The sequence below is a fragment of the Epinephelus moara genome, chromosome 8, assembly GCF_006386435.1.
Source record: "Epinephelus moara isolate mb chromosome 8, YSFRI_EMoa_1.0, whole genome shotgun sequence".
NCBI classification, from domain to species: domain Eukaryota; kingdom Metazoa; phylum Chordata; class Actinopteri; order Perciformes; family Serranidae; genus Epinephelus; species Epinephelus moara.
Window position 1 is genome coordinate 31,643,513 of NC_065513.1, and position 24,249 is coordinate 31,667,761.

A 24,249-nucleotide genomic window follows, 5' to 3' on the forward strand; every position below is an offset into this window, starting at 1 on the left:
AGTTCTTTGTACAACTTTGCAACTATTTCTGAACATACTGTGTTACTAACTAAAATGTAGATTTGTTTCGAGCTGCCTCGCCTTTGTCAAGGCTCTTTGTGTTAGTTGAAAAAAGTACCCCCCTGTTTGTCTTAAATATGAAACTAGTGTTCTGCTTTTTCCCATGATTAAAATACAGAGAAATCGATACAATACCATGTCTTACAAATGTAGCTGAGAGTCTGCATTCACAGATGCAGAACAATCCCTGAAGTATTTGAATAGTAGTAGTACTAGTAGTAGTAGTAATAATAGTAGTATGGTCACAGTTTGGAGTTCGTAGTTTTTTTTTTTCTTTCTTCGTTATGTCAAACAAGCAAGCATTCAAATGCAGCTGCAAAGTCTTTTGCAGAGATGGCTAGAGATCTTGATGTACAAAAACACCTTTTGCGTGACAGACATTATGCTGTACTGCAGTAAGTGCTGACAAGTACAATGACGTTTGAAGGCAATGCATTGTGGACTCCCTCTTAAGCTAGAAGAGGTCACAAGCAACAGTGGATCAGGCGATAAATAACATGTTTGTGGTTTGGGGGTGGGGGGTTGGGGGAGTGTGGAAAAAGTCAAAGATGTACCATGCAATCACTAAACAGCAACTGCTTAAACAGCAAGACACCAACATCCAACATAACCAAGTAACAACTCTGGGAGTCCAGGACGCAGGTACCTTAAAACGGTAGTGATGTTTGTGTAACTGTAGCTGCATCCCTATGATAACAAACATTTCACAGACCATAACATGAGGACGAAAGAGGAATAAAAATAAAAAATAAAATCAAGAAGACAGTTAAACCAACGTAAGAGAGGAATGCCTATACCAAAAACTTGTAGTGAAGGTTCACGCTCCACAGTGTAACTGTTTAGAGTAGATACACTGGACAGGTTTCAGTGAAAGCCACAGACAACAGAGGGGCCATTCCCAGCTTACGGTTGCTTATGGTGAGGTAAAGCTTTAGAGGTTTAAAATAATTTAAAAATCATTCTGTGATATAATGGAATACAATCAGAAACAAAAGGATGCCGCAGGAGACCGATGAGTTGTCCAACTGTCCAGTGCATCTCTGCTTCTCCCTTCTTGTTACAAGTTTTCACAAGTCTGGCTCAAAAAAAAAACAAACAAAAAAAAAACTAACAAGCAACTTGAACTTCACATTAAATTCTGATTATAATTCCTATATTTTTTTTTCTTTTTCTTTTTTTTTTTTTGGTCTGAACAGAACACATACAATGTCATCAAGTCCTGTTTTTAAAGTCAGGGAATATAAAGTGATAAGGACTCTGGATACAAACGAAAAGAAACCAAAAACATGTCCAGGGGAACACGTTTTTCTTTTTTTTTTTTAACTTCACCATTTTGGTTAGGTGGTAAAGTTTACGTTATACCGGCCCACCAATCAGCACAAGCTTTTCTTTGCAAAAACCACAAGAACCTTCCTCGGTCTCAGAGTCATTGGCCAAAACTCCATCAAAAGAGTGGATTTCTTTATCTGGACTTAGAATATAATTCATAATTTGTTTTATACAGCAAAAAGAAATCAAAAAGTGAAATAATTTAGTATGCTATATATCTTAAGTACATCTTTTTTTTTTAAAAAACTTTGGTTATGACCTTGTCTAGCAATGTTAGTTAGCTCTGTTCTCCTCAACATTCATAAGATCTTTGGAACACTATACATCTACACTAACTAACCACTATATTCTCCAGGCAGGAAGCTACAGTACACTTTGAGGTGGGCCCACACTGAGCAGGGCGCCTGAAAAAGCTATATTTGACAAGTAAAAACAACAGCTAAAAACAATATTAATGTGTAAAATCTATGAGCATTAAAAACCTGTGTTGAGAGATGGGCAGGTTAAAGCATTAGGTGAAAAGTTACCATAATCTACACACTTTTTACAATTAATTACATAGGAACTTTCAACTAATCGACATAGAGTTCGTAAGAGTAATCAGAGGTAGCGAGGTCACAAGCCTATATAAATAGACTTTTCTTTTTTCTGAGGGGAGGAAAGCTATACAGACAAAAAAATAAAACGTACCCACCGAGCATGACGCTCAGTCTAAAACACCCTCTCCTTACCCCCTTTAAACTACCCCCACCCTCCCACCCACCCAAATCCCTCCCCTCCACAAGAAAAATCCCAAGACTTTCCAGTTTAAACATTCACTGAAACATTACAAGTTCTTTAAGTAAAACAAGTACCTCAAGAGGTTCATCTTTCACCCAGGATTCATTCCTGGGAGCACTAGCAGGCAAAACCGAAAACAATGATAATCCTCTCTATATTACTGTGGCCAGCTGCAGAGAGGACCTTTGAGTATTTGTGATCTGTAAAAACTAAAATCCAAATGTCATCCCACCATTTCTTTCAGGACTTTCAGTTAAAGCATGGAGATGGTCCCAAACCCAGTTACCCCTCCTCTTACATACAGATCCCCATCACCAACGTAACAAAGGATATAAAGCTGTCAGGTTAAAATCATCTTTTTGCTGAATTATTGCCAGTATTGTTTGCACGGGTTTTTGGTCAAAATAGCACTGGAGTAGAGAGGGGACTCTTGAGTTAATCAGTTTGAGGAACAATCTGAATAACTCAAAGACTCAATGCTCAAAAGGTAGAAGAGAGAAAGGCTGCTGAGGGGTATGAGGTGAGGGGGCTTGACTTTGTATCAGTACCCACATTCACATTTGACAGACTTGCAATGCAGACCAGAAGTCGTGCCACTCCACCATGGCTTTGTGACTTTGGAGAGAGACAGGAGTAATTGTCCCTCTAGAACTCCTGAGAGGTGAGCAGACGTCGCTTGATATAAATGATGACATGATCCTTGCATCAACAAGTTCCCACCGTCACCAAGAGCCCAATGTGGCTAACAGCTACATCATTCACTTAGCCAGGGCGTCGTAAACTGGAATTCATGTGTAGAAACTGAGTGTCTGCATGTGAACGTGTACGTGTGCGTTTCTTTGCTGTCGAGATGGAAAAAAGGTAGAGAAGCGTTTTTTTTTCTATTCCCAGAGTTCTTTGGCTTGATGCATTTCTAAGAGGGTGAGGTGTGCATTCTCAGGTGACTGATGAGGTTGCGCTGCTGGGTAAACTTCCCCCCGCATAGCTGGCATTCGTACGGCTTCTCCCCAGAGTGGACACGCATGTGCTCTGTCAGACGGTACTGGCGTGTGAAGCGCATGCCACACTCTTCACATGCAAACGGCTTGAGGCCGAGGTGGCTGCGCATGTGGCGCGTCATGGTGCCCCTCTGGGTGAACATTTTGCCACAGATGTTGCAGGGGAAAGGCCTGGTCAGCCAATGGCTCTTTTCGTGTTGTCTCAGCGTCGCCGGGTCTTTGTAGCTCTTACTGCAGACTGTACACTTGAACGGGCGCGCTTCAGAGCCAAAGTTGGAGGGACCCACAGGGGCAGACAGGTCTTCTGCCTCCTCCTCATCTTCCTCTTTCACAAAGGTCCCTCCCTCCTCTTTGATGTAGAGCTCATCCTCATTGTGTGTCTCCACGTGAGCATTGAGCTGCTCTGAGCTGGGGAAGCCCTTACCACAGGGTATGCACACATAGAGGTTGTCTCCAAATGCTGGCTCAAAACCTTCCTGCCGGTACACGTAGTTGGCGCTGTGGTGTCCCCCTCCTGTTCCTCCGCCGCCTCCTGCACTCTCTCCGTCACTTTGCCCACTCTCATCAGTGTGGTCCTGGCCATTCTCTCCTCCTTCTTCCTCATCTTTACACTGGAAGGACTGGTCAGAGGAACGGCCATCTTTAGGACCCACAATCACTCCGTTAACCAGGGGTCTGTCGTGATCTTCAGACTTCAACCCTGACGCCTCTTTCTTAGGCCATTCGTTCTTACGAGCACCCTGCCGAGTTTTCTTCTGGGGTGGAGGGCCATCAGGCTGGTTTTGGGTTTCATCTGAGGCTTTAGAGGAGGAGTTGAGCTCCATGCTCTCTGAGCCACAGTTGTCTACACCTGGTAGGGTGGTAGAGGAGTCATCCAGTGAGGCACTGTTGGTTGTGGATACTGAGGCAGATTGAGGGGATTCTTGGGAGTTGCTGTGTGGGCTGAGGGCATCAGTGGCTGTGCCCGCAGAGGGAGGGCTCTTCTTGGACAGATCTAGTCCAAGGTCTGGCTCCCCAGCACTGCCTCCACTGCTGAGGTTACCGTTACTGCTGCCGTTCCCCCCATTGCCATTCCTCGCAGAGCTGCCAACAAACATTTCGTCGTCTGAGAGCTTGTCCCGAAGGCCTTCATCTGGCTGTGGCTGGTCGGCATCGGAGGGGGTCGGAGGATAGTGGTTGTTGGGGCCAGCAGGGGTAGAAGAGGAAAGGCGCTGGTTGTTGAGGCGTAAGCGGCTGAGGGGACCTGGAGTGGAGGGTTTACCTGGCAGGGGTTTCCCACCACTGCGCTTGAGCTTCTTTCTGCACAGAGCAGCGAGGTCATGGAGCTGGAGGTAGCTGGCTGCGGTTAAGAGGGCACTGAAGTTCTGCTCACTGCTCTGGTCCGACGAGGACAGGAGCTTCCCAGTGTAGATGAAGTCCAGAACTTGTCTGAATACAGAGGGGTTAACCATCTCTGTGTCGAGGTTAATGAGGTTATCGTGGAGGACCAAAGACTTGAAGTAGATGCTGCTTGCTGCCAGGATGTTCTTGTGGGCACGGAAGAGTGCATTCTCCACCACGATGATAACATCACACAGGAAGCCCTTGGCTCTCTGCTGGTTGAGTTGCAGCAGCAGTTGTTTGGCATGATTTGGCAGTTCCATTTCCACCTTCCTTCTTTCCTTCTCTCTCTCTCTCTCTCTTCCTACACGAGCACCACCTAAAGCTGAAAGAAAAAAAATGAAAAAAAGTGGTTAGTTTTACATTGTAGGGCAGTTTTGTTGCAGGGGAGTTTTTCCTTATCCGCTGCGAGGGTCATAAGGACAGAGGGATGTCGTATGCTGTAAAGCCCTGTGAGGCAAATTGTGATTTGTGATATTGGGCTTTATAAATAAAATTGATTGATTGATTGATTGATTGAAAGGAAATCTGCACACATAGGCTCCAGACAAAGTTTATTTCGCTTTGCAAGGCAAAGTTTCGATCTACCTTCTTCTAGTTTTACATTATAGACATGAAGAAAAATTAGACTGATACCATGATAAATGACACGTTATTCAATACAGTGTGTAAGCCAGAGTAAAGAAATGAAAAGGGGAGCAGTGGTCTTTAACAGAAGGCAATAAATGTTTCCACACTTGAGTTGGCAATGAAAAAAAGCCCAAAAATGTTGACCAAGCAATGTGTTGTACAAGCTCGTTGTATTGACAGAGCTTGGACTGTTCAAAAGCAGTACATTTCTGCACAAGCTTGGTTTATTTTCTGGTTTATTGCAGCCTTCAGTGAGATTAAAATTTAATACAAGTCGGGAAAAAAAAGCTGACAGCTACAGTGCTTGCAAGTCTGACACATCTAACAATGAAACTGCATGTGTTATGACTCCCACAGTGAGTACATCAATCTAAGCTCTTAGCTCTCACAGGGAAATTAGCACACTGTTAGCACAGCGTGCCACATAATCACATGGCAGCTTAGAAACTGGAACCCTTCCCTTCCTCTCACCTTCCTCTTTACACAAATTGCAACCCTACATGGATCAAGTTCTGATACACTTTGCCACTGTTCTGGCACAAAAGCCAACGGGGCGGAGAAGAAGAAAGGGTAAAGTAACTACTTTTCTAAGGAGCCTCCCCTCAGCTTCTCTTCCCTATCTCCGTGGAGTAACTCTAGTTTCGGTGGGGTGCCCTCTTTGGAAACTCGGCTCACTCTAGCCTCCATTAGGTCATGGTAATGTCAGCCCTGCCCCATTGTCTGGGGGTGGGGGTCGGTGCCACAGCAAGGCCGGGGGGAGGGATTAGGTGACACCTGAGCAGGTAAAACTACACAGGAGCTAGGGCAGAGAAGGGAGGGGGAGGGAGGGTGTGGCTCAAAGACAAGAACAGCAACACTTGATCCTCCAGAGAGGCCCTCATTTATGGAAATGGGACAGATGAATCTCATTCACTGTTTAACTACATAGTGATGACCTGTTCTGCACAACAGTGCTCTACTTTCAGCCTGCCATTCAAAATATTTTGTTTAAGTAATTTACTGGAATAGATGCAAGAGCCTCTAAACAGCTCTGGTTTAACATAACAGTAGTAGTGTGCTTTAGTTGAAGCGGCAGGGCCTGTCCGTGACTCATGTTTGGCATGTTCTTAAAGCCCTGGGCATCCTGTGAAAGTGAACATATATCTTTAATGCCCCCTGATCAGAGCAGGGTATACCGTATTACAGGAGATTACACAGTAATACAGAGAAATGCTTAACTCAAGCCGTAAATACATGTGAAAACGCGCCATTTCAACGCAGTGCCAACTCAGAGATTTACTGAAAATCATGTTTCGTAATACGCTGCAGGAAAGAAGGCAGCGATTCCTACACTCAGCTGGAGCGACAGAAGCGCCAAACGTGAGTTCAAAGACACATGACCGAACTCTCAAAACCTCAACTGCAATAATTCATGTGAGGGCTGACATTCACAAACATGCATTAAGCCAAAGCTCATTCTAAAGTCACAGAGCAGAGGGCAGCTGGTACAGCCTGTTTCCCTTTTTGAATACTTTCAGATGTATATTAACAAAGAAAAACTGCATACAAATGTAGTTCACCACAAATTTTGCTTCACCTGTTCCCTTATGGGTCCTGTGTGTAGGATTTAAAGGGATATAGTGGCATATTGAATATAATAAGTATGTTTTCTTCAGTGAATAAACACCTGAAAATAAGAATCATTGTGTTTTTGTTACCTTAGAATACGGTCTATTATATTTTAATAGGGAGCAGGTCCTCCTCTACAGAGATCACCATGTTACACCGCAATGTTTCTACAGTAGCCCATAACAAACAAACCAAAAACTAGATCCAGATAGGGCCATTCACATTTTCGTATACGGCCCCATTTTTCATTTTTTAACTTGAAACTGCTTTATTCAGTGTTCTTACTGGTTTAAATCACTGGGTCTGTTTATTTTGGAGAGGAAGAGACCTCTGTGGACAGTTCAGGCCTGTAAAAGATTTCCTGAATGTCTGGATCATAAATGAGATGAGCACATTTAGTTATCAGAAAAACTGGTGAGCAAACATTAGCAGGTGCTGTGCTAGCGGCCCGTCTATGACGTGCTAAACAGCATAGGATAAACACTGATTGGTAATGTGAAACTGCTTTATTTGGTGTTTCTACTGGTTTTAATCACTTGGTCCATTTGTTTTGGAGAGGAGGCGACCTCTGCAGATAATTTGGCTCCCGGTAAAAACCTCCTGAATAATGAACGTTGAAGAAATTCAAACAAGAAGAAAATACAGTGGGATGCAATCTGCAGCCCTCACTGCTAGATGCCACTAAATCTACCTAACTGCTACACATGTTTTAGCTGCTTTCTCAAGGAAACTGATGTTCCCAGCACAATAATGACATGCTGCATCAAACCATTCTTTAACAAAGCCTTGAATAATCTGTCAAGGCCCGACAGTTAACATCTATAATCACTGCACAGACTCTGGTGACAGAATAACTCGCATAAAAACCTCAAACTGCCACTGAAGAGGTTGAAAAGACTGACAGGAAATTCGTTAAGTCTGTATGGTGGGGACAACACAGTGCCACAAAAATAATCGAACATCATACAAGAACAAAAACAAGGCGAAAACTATAAACCGGAGATGGCTGGCTGGTGCATCAAAGCCGACTCTGTTGGAACAGTTAGGCTGGCTGATACAATCAGCTGGAGTGATCATTACTCCCAGGTCCAGGCCCAGGCTTGCCTCCTCTGCTTTGACACTTCTACTCTTGGTCTTCTTCCCCTCCCCCGTCTTCCCTCTGCTCCTCTCCTCCTTTCTCTCTATCCTCCCACCCTCACCAGCCTCTCACCGGGCACGCAGACACATCCCAGGAACAGTTTGCTGTCCCCAACGTGAATTACAATGAGCTATTCTGGAATACATAACCCAGATCTGCAGTTAATCGCAGAATGTGCGACTGGGGTGTGCAGCACTCAACCCTGCAGGCGGTAATGGAGAAGAGGGCTGCAAGAGAAAGAAGGGCCTCTGCTATGATGCCAGCCAGGAAGCCATATATCAGTCAAGTCTCTCTCTTAACATACACACGCACCTCTGCAGGCTTTATGGGGGGGATTCAAGAGGCTTTTCCAGCAGGCCAACATAAAAAGGGGGCTGGACTCGGAGTAGAGAAGCCAGCTCAGGAGAGAAAAAAAAAAAAAGAGAGAGCCCTCCCCCACCCCCTCCTCTTCTCATCCCTCGTTCTCTCTCTCTCTCTCTCTCTCTCTCTCTCTCTCCTCCCCCCATCACCCACACGGCTACCCTCTCCCCCGGCCCCTCCAGTGCTGTGCTGTGCCGGCTGGATTCCAGGGAGCTGCTAATGGATTATGGCTGATCTATATGCAGCTAGGGTGGGACACGTGTAGGCCCAGCTCCCCTTCCAATGGTGCTGCCCAGGAAAGCAGGCTTAATACCACAGAGAGACAGATAGGCCTGCACCATCATGGCAGCTCCAACTCTGAGTGCATGCCACCCTGTGCCATCTGTAGATACATTTCTAAAACCATATCCAGGCTGTTAGAGCATCGCAGACTCACAGTTATGGTGTTAAGTCAGGGATGGATGACCCATTAGAAAGACGACCCAACTGGGACAGTTGCAGCGATGTTTCCAGTATGCACGATGACTAGTTCATATGTATAATGTTACGCGGTTGGCGAGCAGCATTTCCTGCACAGTGGGATCCCTGTATTTTTAAGCCCTCTGCAAGGGCTGGCAGGGAGGTTGAGAGATGGCAAGATAGCCGATCAGGAGGCCGCGAGAAACAATACATGCCCTGACCGAATATGGCACCACATACCAACCATGACAGCCCTGCGTTTGGAGTGCAGACCAGGGTAGATGTTGCCCTTCAAGCACAGGCACAGGATCAGCTTACCTTGCCTGCAGTGTTAACCTTTTCAAAAAGTGACTGTGGCTTAATGACAGAGGGGGAAACACAGCGCCCTACTGCTTAGCCTCAACCTTGACTTGTTACAGAAGCCTGCTGATGTGGAGATGAGCAGACAGGGATGTTTACACAGACTTGACAGACACAATCAGGATAACATATCCGTGTGTTGGTCGACAAGGGACTGAAAACTAGAATGCACCAAAGTGCCTCCAGCAGTGAATTAACGTGAGTCTTTTTTACATTAAACTGGTTACACCAGCGATCTGGATGATCTGGTTTTACTTTATTTACCGCTGACTGTCATTGCATCCTTTCCCCCCCCCCCAAGGAGGTTATGGATTAAACAGCGAGCTAGTAAACCTTTCAGAGTCTGTGTTCATGCAGCGGCGGTGACTGAGAGAGCAGTGGGCTGTGGCACTAATCTCCTGAACAGAGGGTAGAGAGCCAGGAGAGAGGGCAGAGGTGAGGCAAAGTCCTGTGGCGCAATAACAAAACACACCCTACTACTGTGAAAGGTCATCTGCTAAATAACCAATAGAAAACAAGACTTGAGTGGGATTTTAAAAACATATTCAACCTCTAGGCTTATCATTCACAGCGATTTCTTTGAACAATATACAGCAATGACTTTGCAGATGGTCACATTGTGCAGAGGATGGACAGAAGAAGACGGATGTGCAGGTAAAAGACTGTTTGAAGCAGATGGAAAGTGAGCCAATCCTGTACACGAGCAAAAGGCCTCGCTGAGTGCACGCACTCACAGAGACAGTGCGCTAACCACATGCACTCAATACACACACAAATACACACACACCCAGAGAGTATGCTGGTGGGCAGAGGGAGTGGGGGAGGGGCTAGGGGGATGGTACAAAGCCAGTTTGAAATACAAACACCGAGCAACCACCTCTGAGCCATTTCAACATGGCTGACAGTGCTGCGTGGGTAAGGTTGATCCATGCAGGACTCGTGAGTGCTGCAATTATCTGAGTTTCAGTTCTCTCATGACAGAAAGGATGGCTCATGACACAATGAGGAGATTAAACAGAGCAGCGGTGCTTTTTGGCTACGGGCTCGACATGTTCCCTTACACCTGCGTAATATCTGCTGCATCACAGGGAAAAAAACATGAACCAGTCTCTGATGATTTGGTCACGATTTCAGTTTTCAGAAAAATTTGGGAAACTCTGGTCCACAGTTTAATGTGTTTAACTGCACAAAAAAAATATGGGCGCAAATTAGGTAAAGGCAGGAAAAAGGAGAATGCATTTATATGTACCAAAGTAACCTGGTGACTGTAAAACCTGCAGTTACACCCAGCAAACCCACCAGTTATATTTCTTAATATCGTCATATATAAAGTGTTTTAGTGATGGACACTTGGAGCATTTGGTTTAAGCAGGCAGTGCATGATGTGTGTATGTTTTACAAATATTCCACTGCTCAACCCTGTTTGGAGTTTGGATCAGTTACATGCACTTGTAAGAGTAATGTCGCTTCCTCTCATCCTGCCACACTGCTGCCACAGCGATACTTTCCCTGTCTTAAGTCTTTGTCATGCACATGCGCATAAGTAAAAACCCCATAGAAACCTGTTAAAGTTTAGACGTGGCAAAGAAATCAAGTTTGAGCTGAAACCTAAAGCAACCTCATGGGCTTCTGCATTGAAATTCTACACAAGCCATACAGCCTTGTATTGAATTCTCTAAGACAGATACAGTGATGTATGTAGTGCAGTGCTGTGGTGCCATGGAGAGCAGAATATTCAGGGTTATGTTCCAACCAGTGTGACTACAGAGGGTGAAATAATAAGTGAAATCCCCAGCTGTGGCCTTTCCTTGGAATAAAAACCAGCTTCTACTTGTGTCTCCATGGCAAATGGTTGAATAGCTCTGATGCAGAGCATCTGCTGGAATTCTGGACACTGATCCAATTCTGGTTATAATCTCTTCAGAAAAGCTGCAGGGGAGACGTCCTGCTGTACAAAAGCTCAAAAACATCAAGACAATAAGTAAAGCCTGACCTGTCTTGTCTCAGAGACATGAATTTCTGCAGAATGGTTGGATACAACTTCTGGTGAACAGGTGAATGACCCCAGTGCTGCCTGACTGAAGGGGAAAGTACATGAAATACAGTATCCCTACCGCAGCCAGGACAGAACCCTTCCAATTAAGACTAATTTTCTTTCAGGCAGTTCAGCCATGTTACAGACAAACAAGTCCTGCCCAGGGTGCAGTGGAATGAAAGGAGCCCTGTCCATTTCATCACAGGAGGGGGCCAAAGGTTGCTGCCTACCCCATATGGACCGGTGCTGTGCAGCAAGGGAAGAAAAGCCAAGACTCTCTCACACACACACACACACATAAATCATCTTACACGTCCACAACACAAGCTGTAATCAAAGCCATGGGTTCGTTTCTGTGTGAATTCATGCAGTTTTCTAAAGAAAAATGGCTGTCCAACAGCTTTTGCATTTCAGCCTTTCCTTGCAGCGGGGCATTAAACCCAGAAAAAGGAGAAACTTTTTCTGACAATGTCCATCATATTTTAGAGCAGGCACTTAAGGTGTAACATTTTTTTCTACATCCCAACAGCTCACCAATGAATTTCGTCAGAGGTGTGCATGTAATACTAGATGCTAAAGCCACAGCCAAGTCTTGAGGGAGTAACAGGTATACAAGTGTATGCTCTCATGTGTGCAAAAATAGCATTCACAAACCCCCCATTACATGTATTGTTGTGATGGATGCAGTTGCCTAACCTGCGGCAAACTCCCATTTAAATCAATCCAGCTTTATTTATCAGCAATGGACAATATAATGCCAGAATTAAATAAGTAAATACAAAAACAGGCTGGACAGGGCAGAATGCCAGATTTAAGGGTGGCTACAGGTATGTGAGCATCTGCAGACAGAGATCAGCAGCCGTGTGCATAATCAATGCAAAATAAAAGTTCTGAAGATTAAAGGCATAGTGTGTCAGGAGATTTTACATTATAACTGTTAATTAATTTGCAAAAGTGTCTACAAGCATGTTTTCACTTTGATATAATGAGTTATTGCGTAGATATTGGTAAAAACGGCAAATGTAATCAATTTAAATTACATGTTTAACATAATATAATTGTGCACAAGGTAGGTCTGAATACTTTCCTTAGCAGCTGCACCTGACAAGAACCAGGAAGCAGCAATTACACAGACTGAACTCACTGCACAAGCAAAGCCTTCCTCATTTAATACATTCTGATTTAGCTTCCAGCAATTTGAGGTAACATATAATTAATAAATCTAATATCAAACTTTGTTTCAACATACAGATTACATATTTGCTCTTTAGTTAAATCACTACCTGAAGGTGTGTTCTTTTGATGGAAAGAAATAATGTTAAAAATTATATGGGAGATTTGTTTGACTCTAAGATTAACAAATCCAGATATTTAATCAGAAGAAACGTCTAACTCAACTGTACTCGGGCCATTTTGAGAAACTCTAAAGAGCTACTACTCTCTCTGTGCCATGAGTTTACAAATGTGTGTATCTAACAATCTCTGTCTTCATGCTGTATTGTATTTATGGCTCAGTTGCTGCATCCAAACCCAAAACAACGCCTGGAGTAATTAAATAAAGAGAGAAACAAACACCAAGACATTCACTAAGGCTACCAGCAACACTGGTGGGCAGTTGGCACTCAAACCAACTGTAGCCAACTGTGAAATGCAAATCCAAAAGTGAAGTAATCAACTGCTTCCCTAACAAGTGAACATAATGGTATGATAAAGTGACCTCTGTCTTGAGAGAATGAACTTTGCTGATGAGATAAACCCCCCCGTAAAAAGCAGCAGACCCACATGACCTGTGGGCCTAATGCTTGGGCTGAGGACAGAGGGCATGTTGGGTAAGGAGAGATCCTGTATGGTCCAAGGTTTTACAGAGCTGCCACCCCCTCCTCCTCCTTCTCCAGCCTTTAAACACTGCATAACCTTCTGGCTATCAGCACTACATTCCACAGCCTGTTTCTTCTTCTTTAAGAACAACAACAACCCTGCCCTGAGGTGCTTGCGCCACTGCACAAACCAAACTGCCCTCGAACAGGCAGCGCACAGCAGAACAGAACAGACGGATACGTATAGATACGACAGCCAAGCACAATCTATAAGTCCTCGCCTAGCATGTCAGCAGAACATATAGCCTAAGTAGCCTTACTGCATTGTGCTGCCCACACACGCCACTGTAAGCCACGGTCACAATCTACACAGGGTACATGTGTGTGTATTAAAATGGGAAGGGACAAGTAGGGTAAAGCAAGACCAACCAGCCGATCATGAGGCACACACGGGCCTCAAATTACCCTGCAGGCCCCCCTTTGTAGTCCACAATAATCAATGAAACTAGTCACACTGATCAGTTGACGTGACTTGGTCATTTTTATGGCCTATATTAACTTGTTCTATAGTTTTTATTAGATGTAGCTACCTATAATGTAAATTTGACCACAGCTACAGTAGGCATACGGTTAGGCTGGGTAGGTACTTATTTGCGGAAGAGCCTACATAAAACATTTTCAGTGCAATATACTTGATCACTTCTCTTCAAAATACAGCACACTATTTCATTTCAGAATTTCTGGATACCTGCAGCAGTATGGCTGCAACTAATGATTATTTTCACTGTTGATTAATCTGAAGATTATTTTCTCGATTAATCGATTGGTTGTTTGGTCTATAAAATGGTTTTTAAAAAAAAGGTGAAAAATGTTTATCAGTGTTTCCCAAAGCCTGAAATGACATCCTCAAAAGGTTTTGTTTTGACCACAACCCAAATATATTCAGTTTACTGTCATAGAGAAGTAAAGAAACAAGAAAATATTCACATTAAATAAGCTGTTACCAGAGAATTTTTTACTTTTTTTAATTCCTTAAACAAATTAACTGATTATAAAATTGTTTTATCGATTTATTGTTGCAGCTCTATACTTGCATACGTTTATAAGAACCACTGTCTTCAGAATAATGGGATCACATGAACTAAACACATGAACTAAACACTGTCAGCCTTTAAAGCTTATTGCTGTTACAGATGCAGCACTGTCATCATCAAACGCCTCAGGCACTACAGCCAGGAGCCCTTTCCAGCTCTACAAGCCTCACCAAATTAGATTATGTATATAAAATGTAAAATTAAGGCACACAATCTCTGTGGCTTGGCGAGATGAGTCAAAAATACATTATCACGGCATTATTGAGAAGCACAATTCAGCGTTCAAGTGTTGGCTGAATTTTAAGCTGACAGGCAGAGCAACTGCTCACTTTAACTGCACTTCTAGGTGGGTGTAACCAACCAAAATGTAGTCCTATAATCTTCATATTATAGGTTTCAGCACCATGCAACCCTGAACAGGATAACAGGGTGTGAAAAAAGATGTATTTATCTTCATATTGCCCTAAAAGTTGTGACAAAACTTAAAAAGGGAGTTTCATCCGACAACTACGTTCAGCCTGCGGAATAAACACAGTTCACTTTGTGTGATTAAGCTACAGGCAAGACGATGCAAAACCATATTGTCGTGCATGACAAGATCAAGAACAGAAAAAATCTTTGTGGCTAACCGACTTCAAACTCATATTTTTAGATGAGCAGAAAAGATAAAGGACAAGCGAGGGCCTCTGGCTTACTCAAGCATCAAGAGTGAGACTTTTAAAACTGGCAAAATTACTTATAGAGAACTTAGCATTGTTATACTTTCACACAGACCTACATCGGTTCCATTAAGCCTAAAGTAAAACTGAAGTATCTTATCATCAGAAGTGCAGCATGTGTGCCATTGGTTGAAACTAAGCAAAGTAAAACAGCCCACAGTGGAAATGTACTTACAGAACAAAACACTTGGTTACACAAAAACAGCAGCCAGTTAAGGGAACCCACATTACTCACATTCCTGTGCCTTATTATCTGCATGCCCCTTGGTACTTTAACACAACTAATCACCTGAGAACCCAGGCTGCCTTCGCACCTGAGCACATTGTTTTATTAGCAAGTGATTTGTTGTTGTTGCACTGACTCAGAACTTAATAAACAAATATTCAACTTACTGATGTTGCTTTTATTGTTGTTGCTGCTTTTATCAGAATAATAACTAACACCCGGAAATCAATACCACGCAACACTGTTTCAATGGAGCAGTTTTGGGTCACTATATGTAACATTACACCCACACTGTAGCCGATCACAAAGATGGTCGATGTATAGCAGTAGCCCACCTACAGGCTATGGAGACACACAATCCCCTTCATCGACAGAATTTAAACCTGAAAGTAATCCGTGTCTACATTGTAACGAGTATACATGCGAGTCAATCCCGTCAAACCATTTTTTAATTAGCCGTGACTAAGACCACGGTGGCTTAACCTACATATAAACAATTCAGGTTACACTACAGGTACCGGCTGTAACATCTATATGATTATCAGGATGATTGCGCAAAATACGGTGCGTAAAATACGCTGAATTAGTCTCGTGTTGTGCAAATCTGACAAAAAGGAAAGTCGGTGTTTTGGTTACATGAGAGAGATCGATTTAAATGAACCCTTCATCTCATTACAGTTCATTTAGGAAAACGATTCATTGAACATATTGGATGATAAAAGCGGATAAAACGCGGTAAAGTGTGGAAACATTTCTGCAAAGCGCAGCAACGAGCCGTTTGTGGATCCTTTCTGTCGCCTAATGTGCTTTGCCAGCCTGGTGAATATTTGGTACACACTCGTCCCGCGGGGGCATCTCTCACAAGCCCACGACGCCAGAATAAACGCCACAAATATTTGCAAATCATTTATTTTGCGGTTTCGAGCAGCAGCCGCGATAAGCTCGAGCAAATAATGTGGGATTTCTCGGCTTGCCAAGCAGGCTGGTAGAGCCAGAATAGGCACCAGCGGAGCCCCTTTTTGTTGGCACGCCGTGGAAAAAAACACCACCGTAACGCCGAAAACCCTTTCGATCCTTGCAGCAGCTGCGAGAAAAACCATCCGATCCAGACAGACGCGAAAGCGGCCCCGTTGCGCGTTTACAATCCACCACAAAGAGAAATAATTTCTTTTAAATACCTTATTACATCGGTAGGATCGTTCTCAAGCGTTCTTTACCATCCTCTTGCTCATCTCACAGCCTTCGGGACGCCATGTTGCAAGCTTATGACGTTAGGCTTCCTCACCCCTGACCCACATTTGAATAGAAACCAGCCCAGAGTGCAGCAGAGAAAACACCCAACTGTGGGAGGGTTTGGCCACTTTCTCAGCCCAGGACCCCTGGCAACTTTACCTGCAAGATGGCAGGGAGAGAGAAAGACAGAGGGAGGGATATGTACACACTGAGGTTTAGGCCTTCTTCTCCCAGCAGCAGCAGCAGCAGCAGCTCGGCTCAGCCATGGTCCTATACTGCTGAATGCAGGTCCACGCTGCAAAAAATGTCTCGCTTAGGAAGTCATTTTTACGTATTGCTAAGGCCTGCTTCTCGTATTTAAAAAGAATAATGAAACAAAACGTATATTTTATGAGAGGATGTGAGCGAAACCAGCACGTTTTGGGTGCAGTTTCAACGAAATGCATTAAAACTATCAGTTTGAAACAAAGTGGCAACCTTCCTTTTCATGATAGAAAATGTTTTAATCAAGTTTGTGCGGCAGGAAAATAAAAGTATCCTGTTTGCTATCACTGGGTTTAAATATAAAAAGCTCGTTGCATGGATGCAGGATACGTTATGTGACATTTTTTGCAGTGTAGACTATGTTTCTCTGCAACCTCAAGAGTCTTCTCTTGTAGACCATGCAGTTTAATTATGCAATGTATTTAATGCACCTATTTTAAATCACCAGAGGAAACTGCATCAACACTGTTTATCCTGGAACCAGTTTATCAGCTGGATTGAAACTATTAACCGCCATTTGACGCTTCGATCCAAAGCCATACCACAGCCCAGGATGATTGATGATCAGATGATTTACAGGTATCAGCAGAGAGAAAGAGAGAGGGAGCCGGTTATGGTTCAAAAATTGGGCACCAGATGTGCAGGAGTGTGACGATCTGTTGGCTCCTCCTCTTAGCCCAGAGGACCCACACACCAGCCCTGAGCCAATAGAAAACAGGATACATGATGGGTTTCACCTACATGCCATTTATTGGACCCCTGTGAGTGAGATTACTGTGATGATGCCACCTCGCTGCAGCTACTAATGAATATCCCTGCCCATCCTGCAAGGTGCTGAGGAGACACAGATTGATCCAGATAGTGTATGAGTTTAATCTTCCGTGCTTTATGTTTATGGTTCACATTCCCCGTTGGATATCCAAGTTATGGCTCCGTGCCAAAGTGCTCTTCTGACACGCTGTGGTTGTCGTGGAAAGTGCATCCTCTGCAGGGAAGCTCCGCACACTGTGTGTTGCATAATCACGGCGCTCAGACGCACTGGATGTGTTTCTCTGTGTTATTAGCTCTCCCTATAGCTGAGGATCCTTGACACTGACAAAGACAAACATGTGATAAACCATACAGGGGTATGTCATGTACCAGATGTTTAATAGCACATATAGTGGAGGCTTATCAGGACAAATAATAAAGGGTGCGACACACTTTGTCCTCTGCGTAATTCACATTTAATTGAATTGAAACCCATCAACATACCTGCAAAGACCTTTAATTTGTTATTAATTGAAAATTGTAATATAAAATAATAATATTCAAACACGTCATTGCATCTGTGTTCATTTACATTAAAGACCTGGAATCATTCACTGCAATCTGACAACAACTATGGAAATAATGCGTAAAAACGATCGTGCGTTCATTAGGAAGCATTTCCACAATCTTCCAAGAAACCTGAGCTTTTCCTCGATGTTTGAAATCATTACCAGTCTTTGATTAGTTTGGTTATGTTGACATTGATTTAAAACAACATTAACGCTGGCACCCATTCAGCTTTTAAATTAAGCAGAAGGGAGTGGGTGTGTATGTGGACAGCAAGAATTTGAAGCAAGATCCAACAAAAAAAGAACATATAAAAACACATAAAACATATATGGTTGACTGTACACCTGCAGTGTAACCGTGAAGAGTGAGCTGCAGTATATTGTGAGAAGTGGAGACATGATAACATGATTACTGACAAAATATGTATGCTTTCTTCAGCATCTAAGTGTTCTGATGTGATCAAACGACTGCGTAAAATCTCTGCAAACCGTCATGTAAGGCATCTTTGGATAACACTAAGGAGTGAACGTCAAACATCTCTCTCTTAACTTCCTCCTGCAGCAGGGTCTCCACACTGTGGTGAGCAGCCTCGCTCTGAGCCCGGTGCACCCTCTGATGTACAGCACGGGGGTCAGGGCAGCATTAACTCTGGGCAAGATGCGAATAGGGTCAGTGCCTTCATTTTTAAAGGTATAACAGGTCGAGCGAAATAAATTACAGGCCATAACATGACAGAATATGGGAAGCCACGTCGCTAGGAAAAACACAGCCACCACCAGGATGAGATACACCGATGAGCGCTTGTTGTCTCTCTCCTCAGAGGGTGGTTCCCTCTCCAGCTGGAACCTGGCTATGATGAACAGTTTGATATTCAGCCCTATCATTATAATCACTGTTAATATGTTCCCCACAAATGTCCCCAAGCTCGTGATGGTCCTGGCTACCCCGATGGTGACCAGGTTGTGCGCAGCCACGATGAGGAAAGCATACACCCAGTAGGCAAAGATGACCAGCACGGTCCTGTTTCGGGTCATGCGCTGGGAGTATTTAAAAGGTGCCACCACGGCGTGGTACCTGTCAGCCTGTGCGGCTAGGATGGCCATGTAAGACAGCCCTAGGAAAGTGTGCACGATGTAAAAGGTTCTCGTAGGAGAATCAAAGCTATCCCTCACGTCGAGGACACCAGAGTAGTAATACGACACGCCGGTGCAGATGTCACTGAAGCAGGTGCTGAGCATGTACATGAAGCGGTTCTCGCTGCGCATTGCCTTGTCCAGCAGAATGGAGAGTGACACAGACACGTTGAGGAAAATGATAGTTGCAGGCAGGAGGATGTTGAAAAGAAACATCAACACGTTGCCAAAGCTTGTGAGGGGCAGTACAAGAGACAGACCCTGGCTGCTGTTACTCATCGAAGCAGAGAAAATGCAACACAGTGTTCAGGTCTTCATTGCACAGCAGAGACTTGGAGCAGTGCAGCTGTGAGACTGCACAGCTGAGGGGGTTACCTCTGCTCTTATTTATGTAGGAGGGAACCACCTGGGTGACATTAATGACCATGGACAAGAAGTCAACAAGCTCCTGATAGGAACATACACAGGTCAACAAGTTGTGCAAATATTAGTATAATTTGGCTATTTTTACCCTCAGTGCAGAGATTTATTAATTTCAAGTTAACAAGACTTGTACTTTGTATATAAAACAGAAATGTCTCCATCTGGATCTTACAGCAACAAGACAGGCCCTTTAGCATGTGCAATAACCCAATCTACACTGGGCAAAAATGTAAATGTTTATTTTTGCTCCAATTGTTCACAGGTAGAAATTAATGATCTAAGACTTTTTTCGTGCACCCAGTAGATATATTCCTCTCAAATTAGGGTCACAAATTTGTTATTATTCGTGGTATCTCAGTTGCAGTAACAAAAGAACTAAAATATAAATACAACACTTTTGTTTTTGCTCCCAGTTTTCAAATGTTGAAGTTAAAATATCTAAGACTTTTTCATGCACTCTATTTCTCTCAAATTTTGGTAGAAAATTGTATGAGTTGTGTTAGTGAGCCATCCACCTGACAGGTGTGGCCTATCAGGATGCTGATTAAGCAGCATCATTACTACACAGGTGTGCCTTGGGATGGTCACAATTAAATGTGTAGTTTGATCACACGCCATAAGTTTTAAGTGAGTGTGCACTGGCATGCTGACTGCAGGAAATGTGCAGAGCTGTAGACCGTGAATTGAATGTTCATTTCATAAGTATAAGCCATAACCAATGATGTCTCCATCAATTTGGCAGAATATCAAACCAGCAAAAACAACTGCAGACCACATGGTCACACCAGCTCAGCTGTCTGAGTGAAGCTCATCAGCATGCTCATCATCTTCACCAGGGTCTGACTTGACCTGACAGCAGTTTGTCATCATATAACGTTACAACTTGGGTGATTTTGTGGCCAGTTGGATGTTCTGCTGAATTCAGGGAAACACTGGAGATGGCTTATGCTCATGAAATGTACATTCAGTTCACGGGCAACAGCTCTGGTGGACATTACAGCCAGTATGCCACTGCACACAGACACCTGTGACACTGTGTACTGGGATAAAACTACACATTTTATTGTGGCCTTTTAGTGTGACTGTCCCAAGGCTCACCTGTGAAATAATGATGCTGCTTTATCAGCATCTTGATATGCCACACCTGTCAGGTGGATGGATTGTCTGTGTGCATGAAAAAGTCTTAGATCTTTTAACTTAAACCTGTCAAAACTGGGAGCAAAACCAAAAGTGTTGTGATTGTATTTTTGTTCAGTATATTTAGCTTTGCTTTTTACTCAGAATATCTTACTGCAACTAAGATACCATTTTATTATGAATCATCTTGTAGAATCTATTGCTACAAGTATGCATTACTTTGTACTTCTGTTTAAGTTAACTGACCTCTTTCAAATTATTTATCTAATCACATAATTCTCATTATATGGTTTTCTTTTAATATAAGCACTTTGACTTTATGAAATGTGTATGAGAATTGTCAGAAACATTTGTTAGACATCATCCTCTGCAACTGTTTAAATCTCAGGACACAAGACAGAAGAAAAAGCAACAACCTGCTGTGATCTGTAAACTATTTTGTGCAGTGGTTTCTACAGCTGGGGCTCCAGAAGTAAGGGTTGATTTGTTACTTCCAAGTCACAAAAGAACAATAAAAACCATCAGTTTACAGTTTTATCTGAATGCTTAAATGTTAACAATGATTCTAGTAACATTTTTAGCCAATGCAGATGCCAAGTGTGCCAAACTGAATGCATGTTCTTTGCTCTTACACTCAGTTTATATTATATAACATATCTTTTGCTAAACTTTAAACACTGGTCTCTGGTCAGACTCACAAAGGAGGAGAGATTTAGCCAGATTTCATTTATTTTTCTTAAAAAAATGTTTTTGTTTCTTCCAAAGTTTCACAAAATTAGCTCATAGTTTCAAAGATAATGCCCATAAGCAACCAGAGAAACTGTAATAAGAGGACTGTCCTTTACTCTGCTCTCACCTAACCTGTCTGTACTGAGCTTGTCTAATAGTTGCACAAACCCTCTCTAGTAGGACTTTAGGATGAATGCATCTCTATCACTGCTCTATTGCCAGGCTATGTGTTTTTATTCTGACTGTATGTTTGTAATTGATAGTGCTTAAAGAGAAACCTTCAGTGAACACACAGAGGATAATAATGATGATTTTCACTGTGAGGGCCAGTTTATGAGCGAAACCTACATTCAATGGGATTTAATACAGTGTATATAAACAGAGGTGGAATTCAAATGTAAGAAGAAACAACAACTTGTTTTTGTCTTTTTTGTGTTTATTCTATTTTATTCTATTCTATTTTATTCTATTCCATAACCTTAACTCAAGTGATTTCATTTAGCAGCATAAAGAGGACTTTTGGCCTTATGATGAAAGAAATGTGTTATTGCTCCCTCTAGTGGTTGAAAAACACATTGACTTTAGTCAGATATTGTCGGGTGAAAGTTTTTACAGATAAAATGATTCAAGGACCTACAAGCGGGCTAAATTTAATATAATAAAATCATTAAAAATATTGTATAATTAAATGACAATCTAATGAAGAGGCCCTCGAGCGAATGACGCTTATTTATTTGGAGATTTTAATTAAACTTTTTACAAATTGTACCTGGAATAAAAGAAAAAACTGTGTCTGTTATCTGGCATGTGTTTGAGTCTTTCAGTTATAAGCCATGAGTGTTGGTTTTCTGTGTCTTTTTTTTAAACTGAAACAAGCACTTCATTATCACGCAGGCTAATTTGGATGATATATGTAGACCCTGTGCATCTATGATCATTGTCTACAATAGTGAATAACTGGAAATAGGGTTACAGGTGGCAAACCAGACATGTATGAGAACAGAAACATCCTCCATTTCAACAGTGCCGTACAAAAAGGGAAGGCCTAAAAGGACACAGACAATCCTGCAGAGTCAAGAAAAGAAGCCAAAACATCTCATTACACAGATGCTATTATGCATAGCCAGTTGAAGTGCAGCACGTTTATTATTTTTGTTAAAGCATTTTATAAGCTGATTGAGTTTTTACTTGGTAGAGGAGGTAGTAGCTGGGAAAATGAAGGAGCAAAAGTGATAAAAACCTGATAGGAGTCAAAGGGTGCATGTGTTGCCATCACCAACCAAACACCCCTGGGACTAATCATGATTAGGCCTCTTTCCATATGTCTGACATACCTGTTGACATGTCACCTGTTTATGCTGAAGCCTCTGCCCTTTAGAGATTAGAACGTCTGCTTAAATTCTGAGCACCACTCATCTCCTCTTCTGGCGGAGCTCCAGGATGCTCCTTAACGCCACAGTCCCTCTGTCTGTGGATTTCGACACTCCGGAGGACTTCCTCATCTTCATCTTCCATATCCTGTTCGCCACAAGCGCAGTACTGGTCGCCGGCTCGGTGGTCGTCGGGATATCCTCCACCCGGTCTCTGCGAGGCCAGAACCGGTTCATATTCATGCTCAACACGAGCATCAGCGACACCCTGACCGGCTTCTCGGTCTACTACCTCGGCCTCTTCGACGTCCAAGAGGGGTATCCATCTAGAAATGGGACATATTATATTTTACCCTCATTTCTAGGTGTCAATGTGTTGACCTTCCTGTTCGCTCAGTTTGACCGCTACTTCGCTGTGTGTCATCCTTTCTTTTACAACCGATACATAACCAGATACTTTGTGATTGGGATTTGTGCGTTTTGTTGGATTTACACATACACTATCCTCACCGTGCAGAACATGGTGCCTATTTCAAAGGCGGCTCAAATAAACGCGTTTGGTGTGATGACCTTACAGATTATAGTGCTCATTAAAGTGCTGATGACAATTCAGTTATACATCATAGCCCGGAGCCACCTGGAGAGAGAGGCGCCCAGTGCGGAGAGAGACAACAAGAAAGAGTCGCTGCGCATCATTGTGTTTGTGGTTATCTGCTTCTTGGCTCTGTGGGTGCCGTCCTTTGTTAATATAATTGTCAGACAGCTGACGAGGAAAGGTTTGAGGTTTAGGAATGAAGCCACTAATTTGTTCGCCATCATGGCGCGCCTGAACGCACTGGTGACCCCGGCTCTGTACATCTGGGGTAGCCCAGCGCTGCGGGAGGCCGTGTGGAGAGTTGTGTGGCGCAGAATCTGCCCCTGCAGGAGGGTCAGGTGAGACACGGAGATTACAGTGTCATCATTTAGCTTCTTTATGTGCTTGTTCTGAGTCAATGCTGTGTGTTAATATGAAATCTTAGGCTATGTAAGACACGTACTTTAACTCTCTCTCTCTGCACCTTCTCTGTCTTTTTCAGAATTGGCTGTAACTTTAATGGAGTGACAAACAAAATGAAGCATCAGACAGCGTCTGCATCATCATAAGGTATCATATGGAGAATTGACTAAATGACCTAAATGGCTGACATGAAAATGGCACGTGTTTCAATCACTTTTGAATGAATGTGAGCTCTCAATCATCATGTTTTATAAGTTAAATGACTTAAATGAAACGCACTTGGCAGACTGGACAACTGAACCATTTATGTGAGGATTCAGATGTGATATTGAAGGTGAAATACGGACTGTGTTTTGGGATCAGAGGAGGGCAGTGTGTGTAACTGCAGCATATATAGAGGACAGTCCATTACAGTTTGGGGCTTAGCCACTAATTGTTTTTTCTAATTTTCATTTCCACATGTAACACACTTGCCATATGTGTCGATACCACTTTTAAAAGATTAAAATAAAACATTTGAATAACCTTTTTTTGTACCAGCTGCCTCATGTTGCTCATTTTGAACTTAGAATATGAATCGTGTGTTCTTACTTTGTGGAAATTTTGTCTTTATGCAAGTGCCAACAGTGCAGGTTTTATGAGCATATTAT

At 42.9% G+C, this 24,249-nt stretch overlaps 2 protein-coding genes across 2 annotated transcripts; one reads left to right on the plus strand and one right to left on the minus strand.

Annotated features, from left to right (window-relative positions):
* Nucleotides 1-2,166: 2,166 nt before the first annotated feature.
* Nucleotides 2,167-16,459, minus strand: hic2 (hypermethylated in cancer 2). Its single transcript, XM_050050801.1, has 2 exons — nt 16,172-16,459; nt 2,167-4,872 (listed from the first exon to the last, which is right to left on the minus strand). The coding sequence occupies exon 2, from the start codon at nt 4,808-4,810 to the stop codon at nt 3,083-3,085; it is 1,728 nt and encodes a 575-aa protein (XP_049906758.1). The 5' UTR covers nt 4,811-4,872; nt 16,172-16,459; the 3' UTR covers nt 2,167-3,082.
* Nucleotides 16,460-22,670: 6,211 nt separating this feature from the next.
* Nucleotides 22,671-24,071, plus strand: LOC126394583 (G-protein coupled receptor 15-like). The gene is made up of 2 exons (XM_050051497.1): nt 22,671-23,535; nt 23,679-24,071. The coding sequence occupies exons 1-2, from the start codon at nt 22,673-22,675 to the stop codon at nt 23,743-23,745; spliced, it is 930 nt and encodes a 309-aa protein (XP_049907454.1). The 5' UTR covers nt 22,671-22,672; the 3' UTR covers nt 23,746-24,071.
* The last annotated feature ends 178 nt before the right edge of the window (nt 24,072-24,249 follow it).

Bases quoted from the DNA above. Each gene is read 5' to 3' on its own strand.
- LOC126394583 (XM_050051497.1), top strand. From the start codon at position 22,673: ATGCTCCTTAACGCCACAGTCCCTCTGTCTGTGGATTTCGACACTCCG. The intron at 23,536-23,678 runs GTGAGACACGGA...TGTCTTTTTCAG, and splicing joins TGCCCCTGCAGGAGGGTCAG to AATTGGCTGTAACTTTAATG.
- hic2 (XM_050050801.1), bottom strand. From the start codon at position 4,810: ATGGAACTGCCAAATCATGCCAAACAACTGCTGCTGCAACTCAACCAG.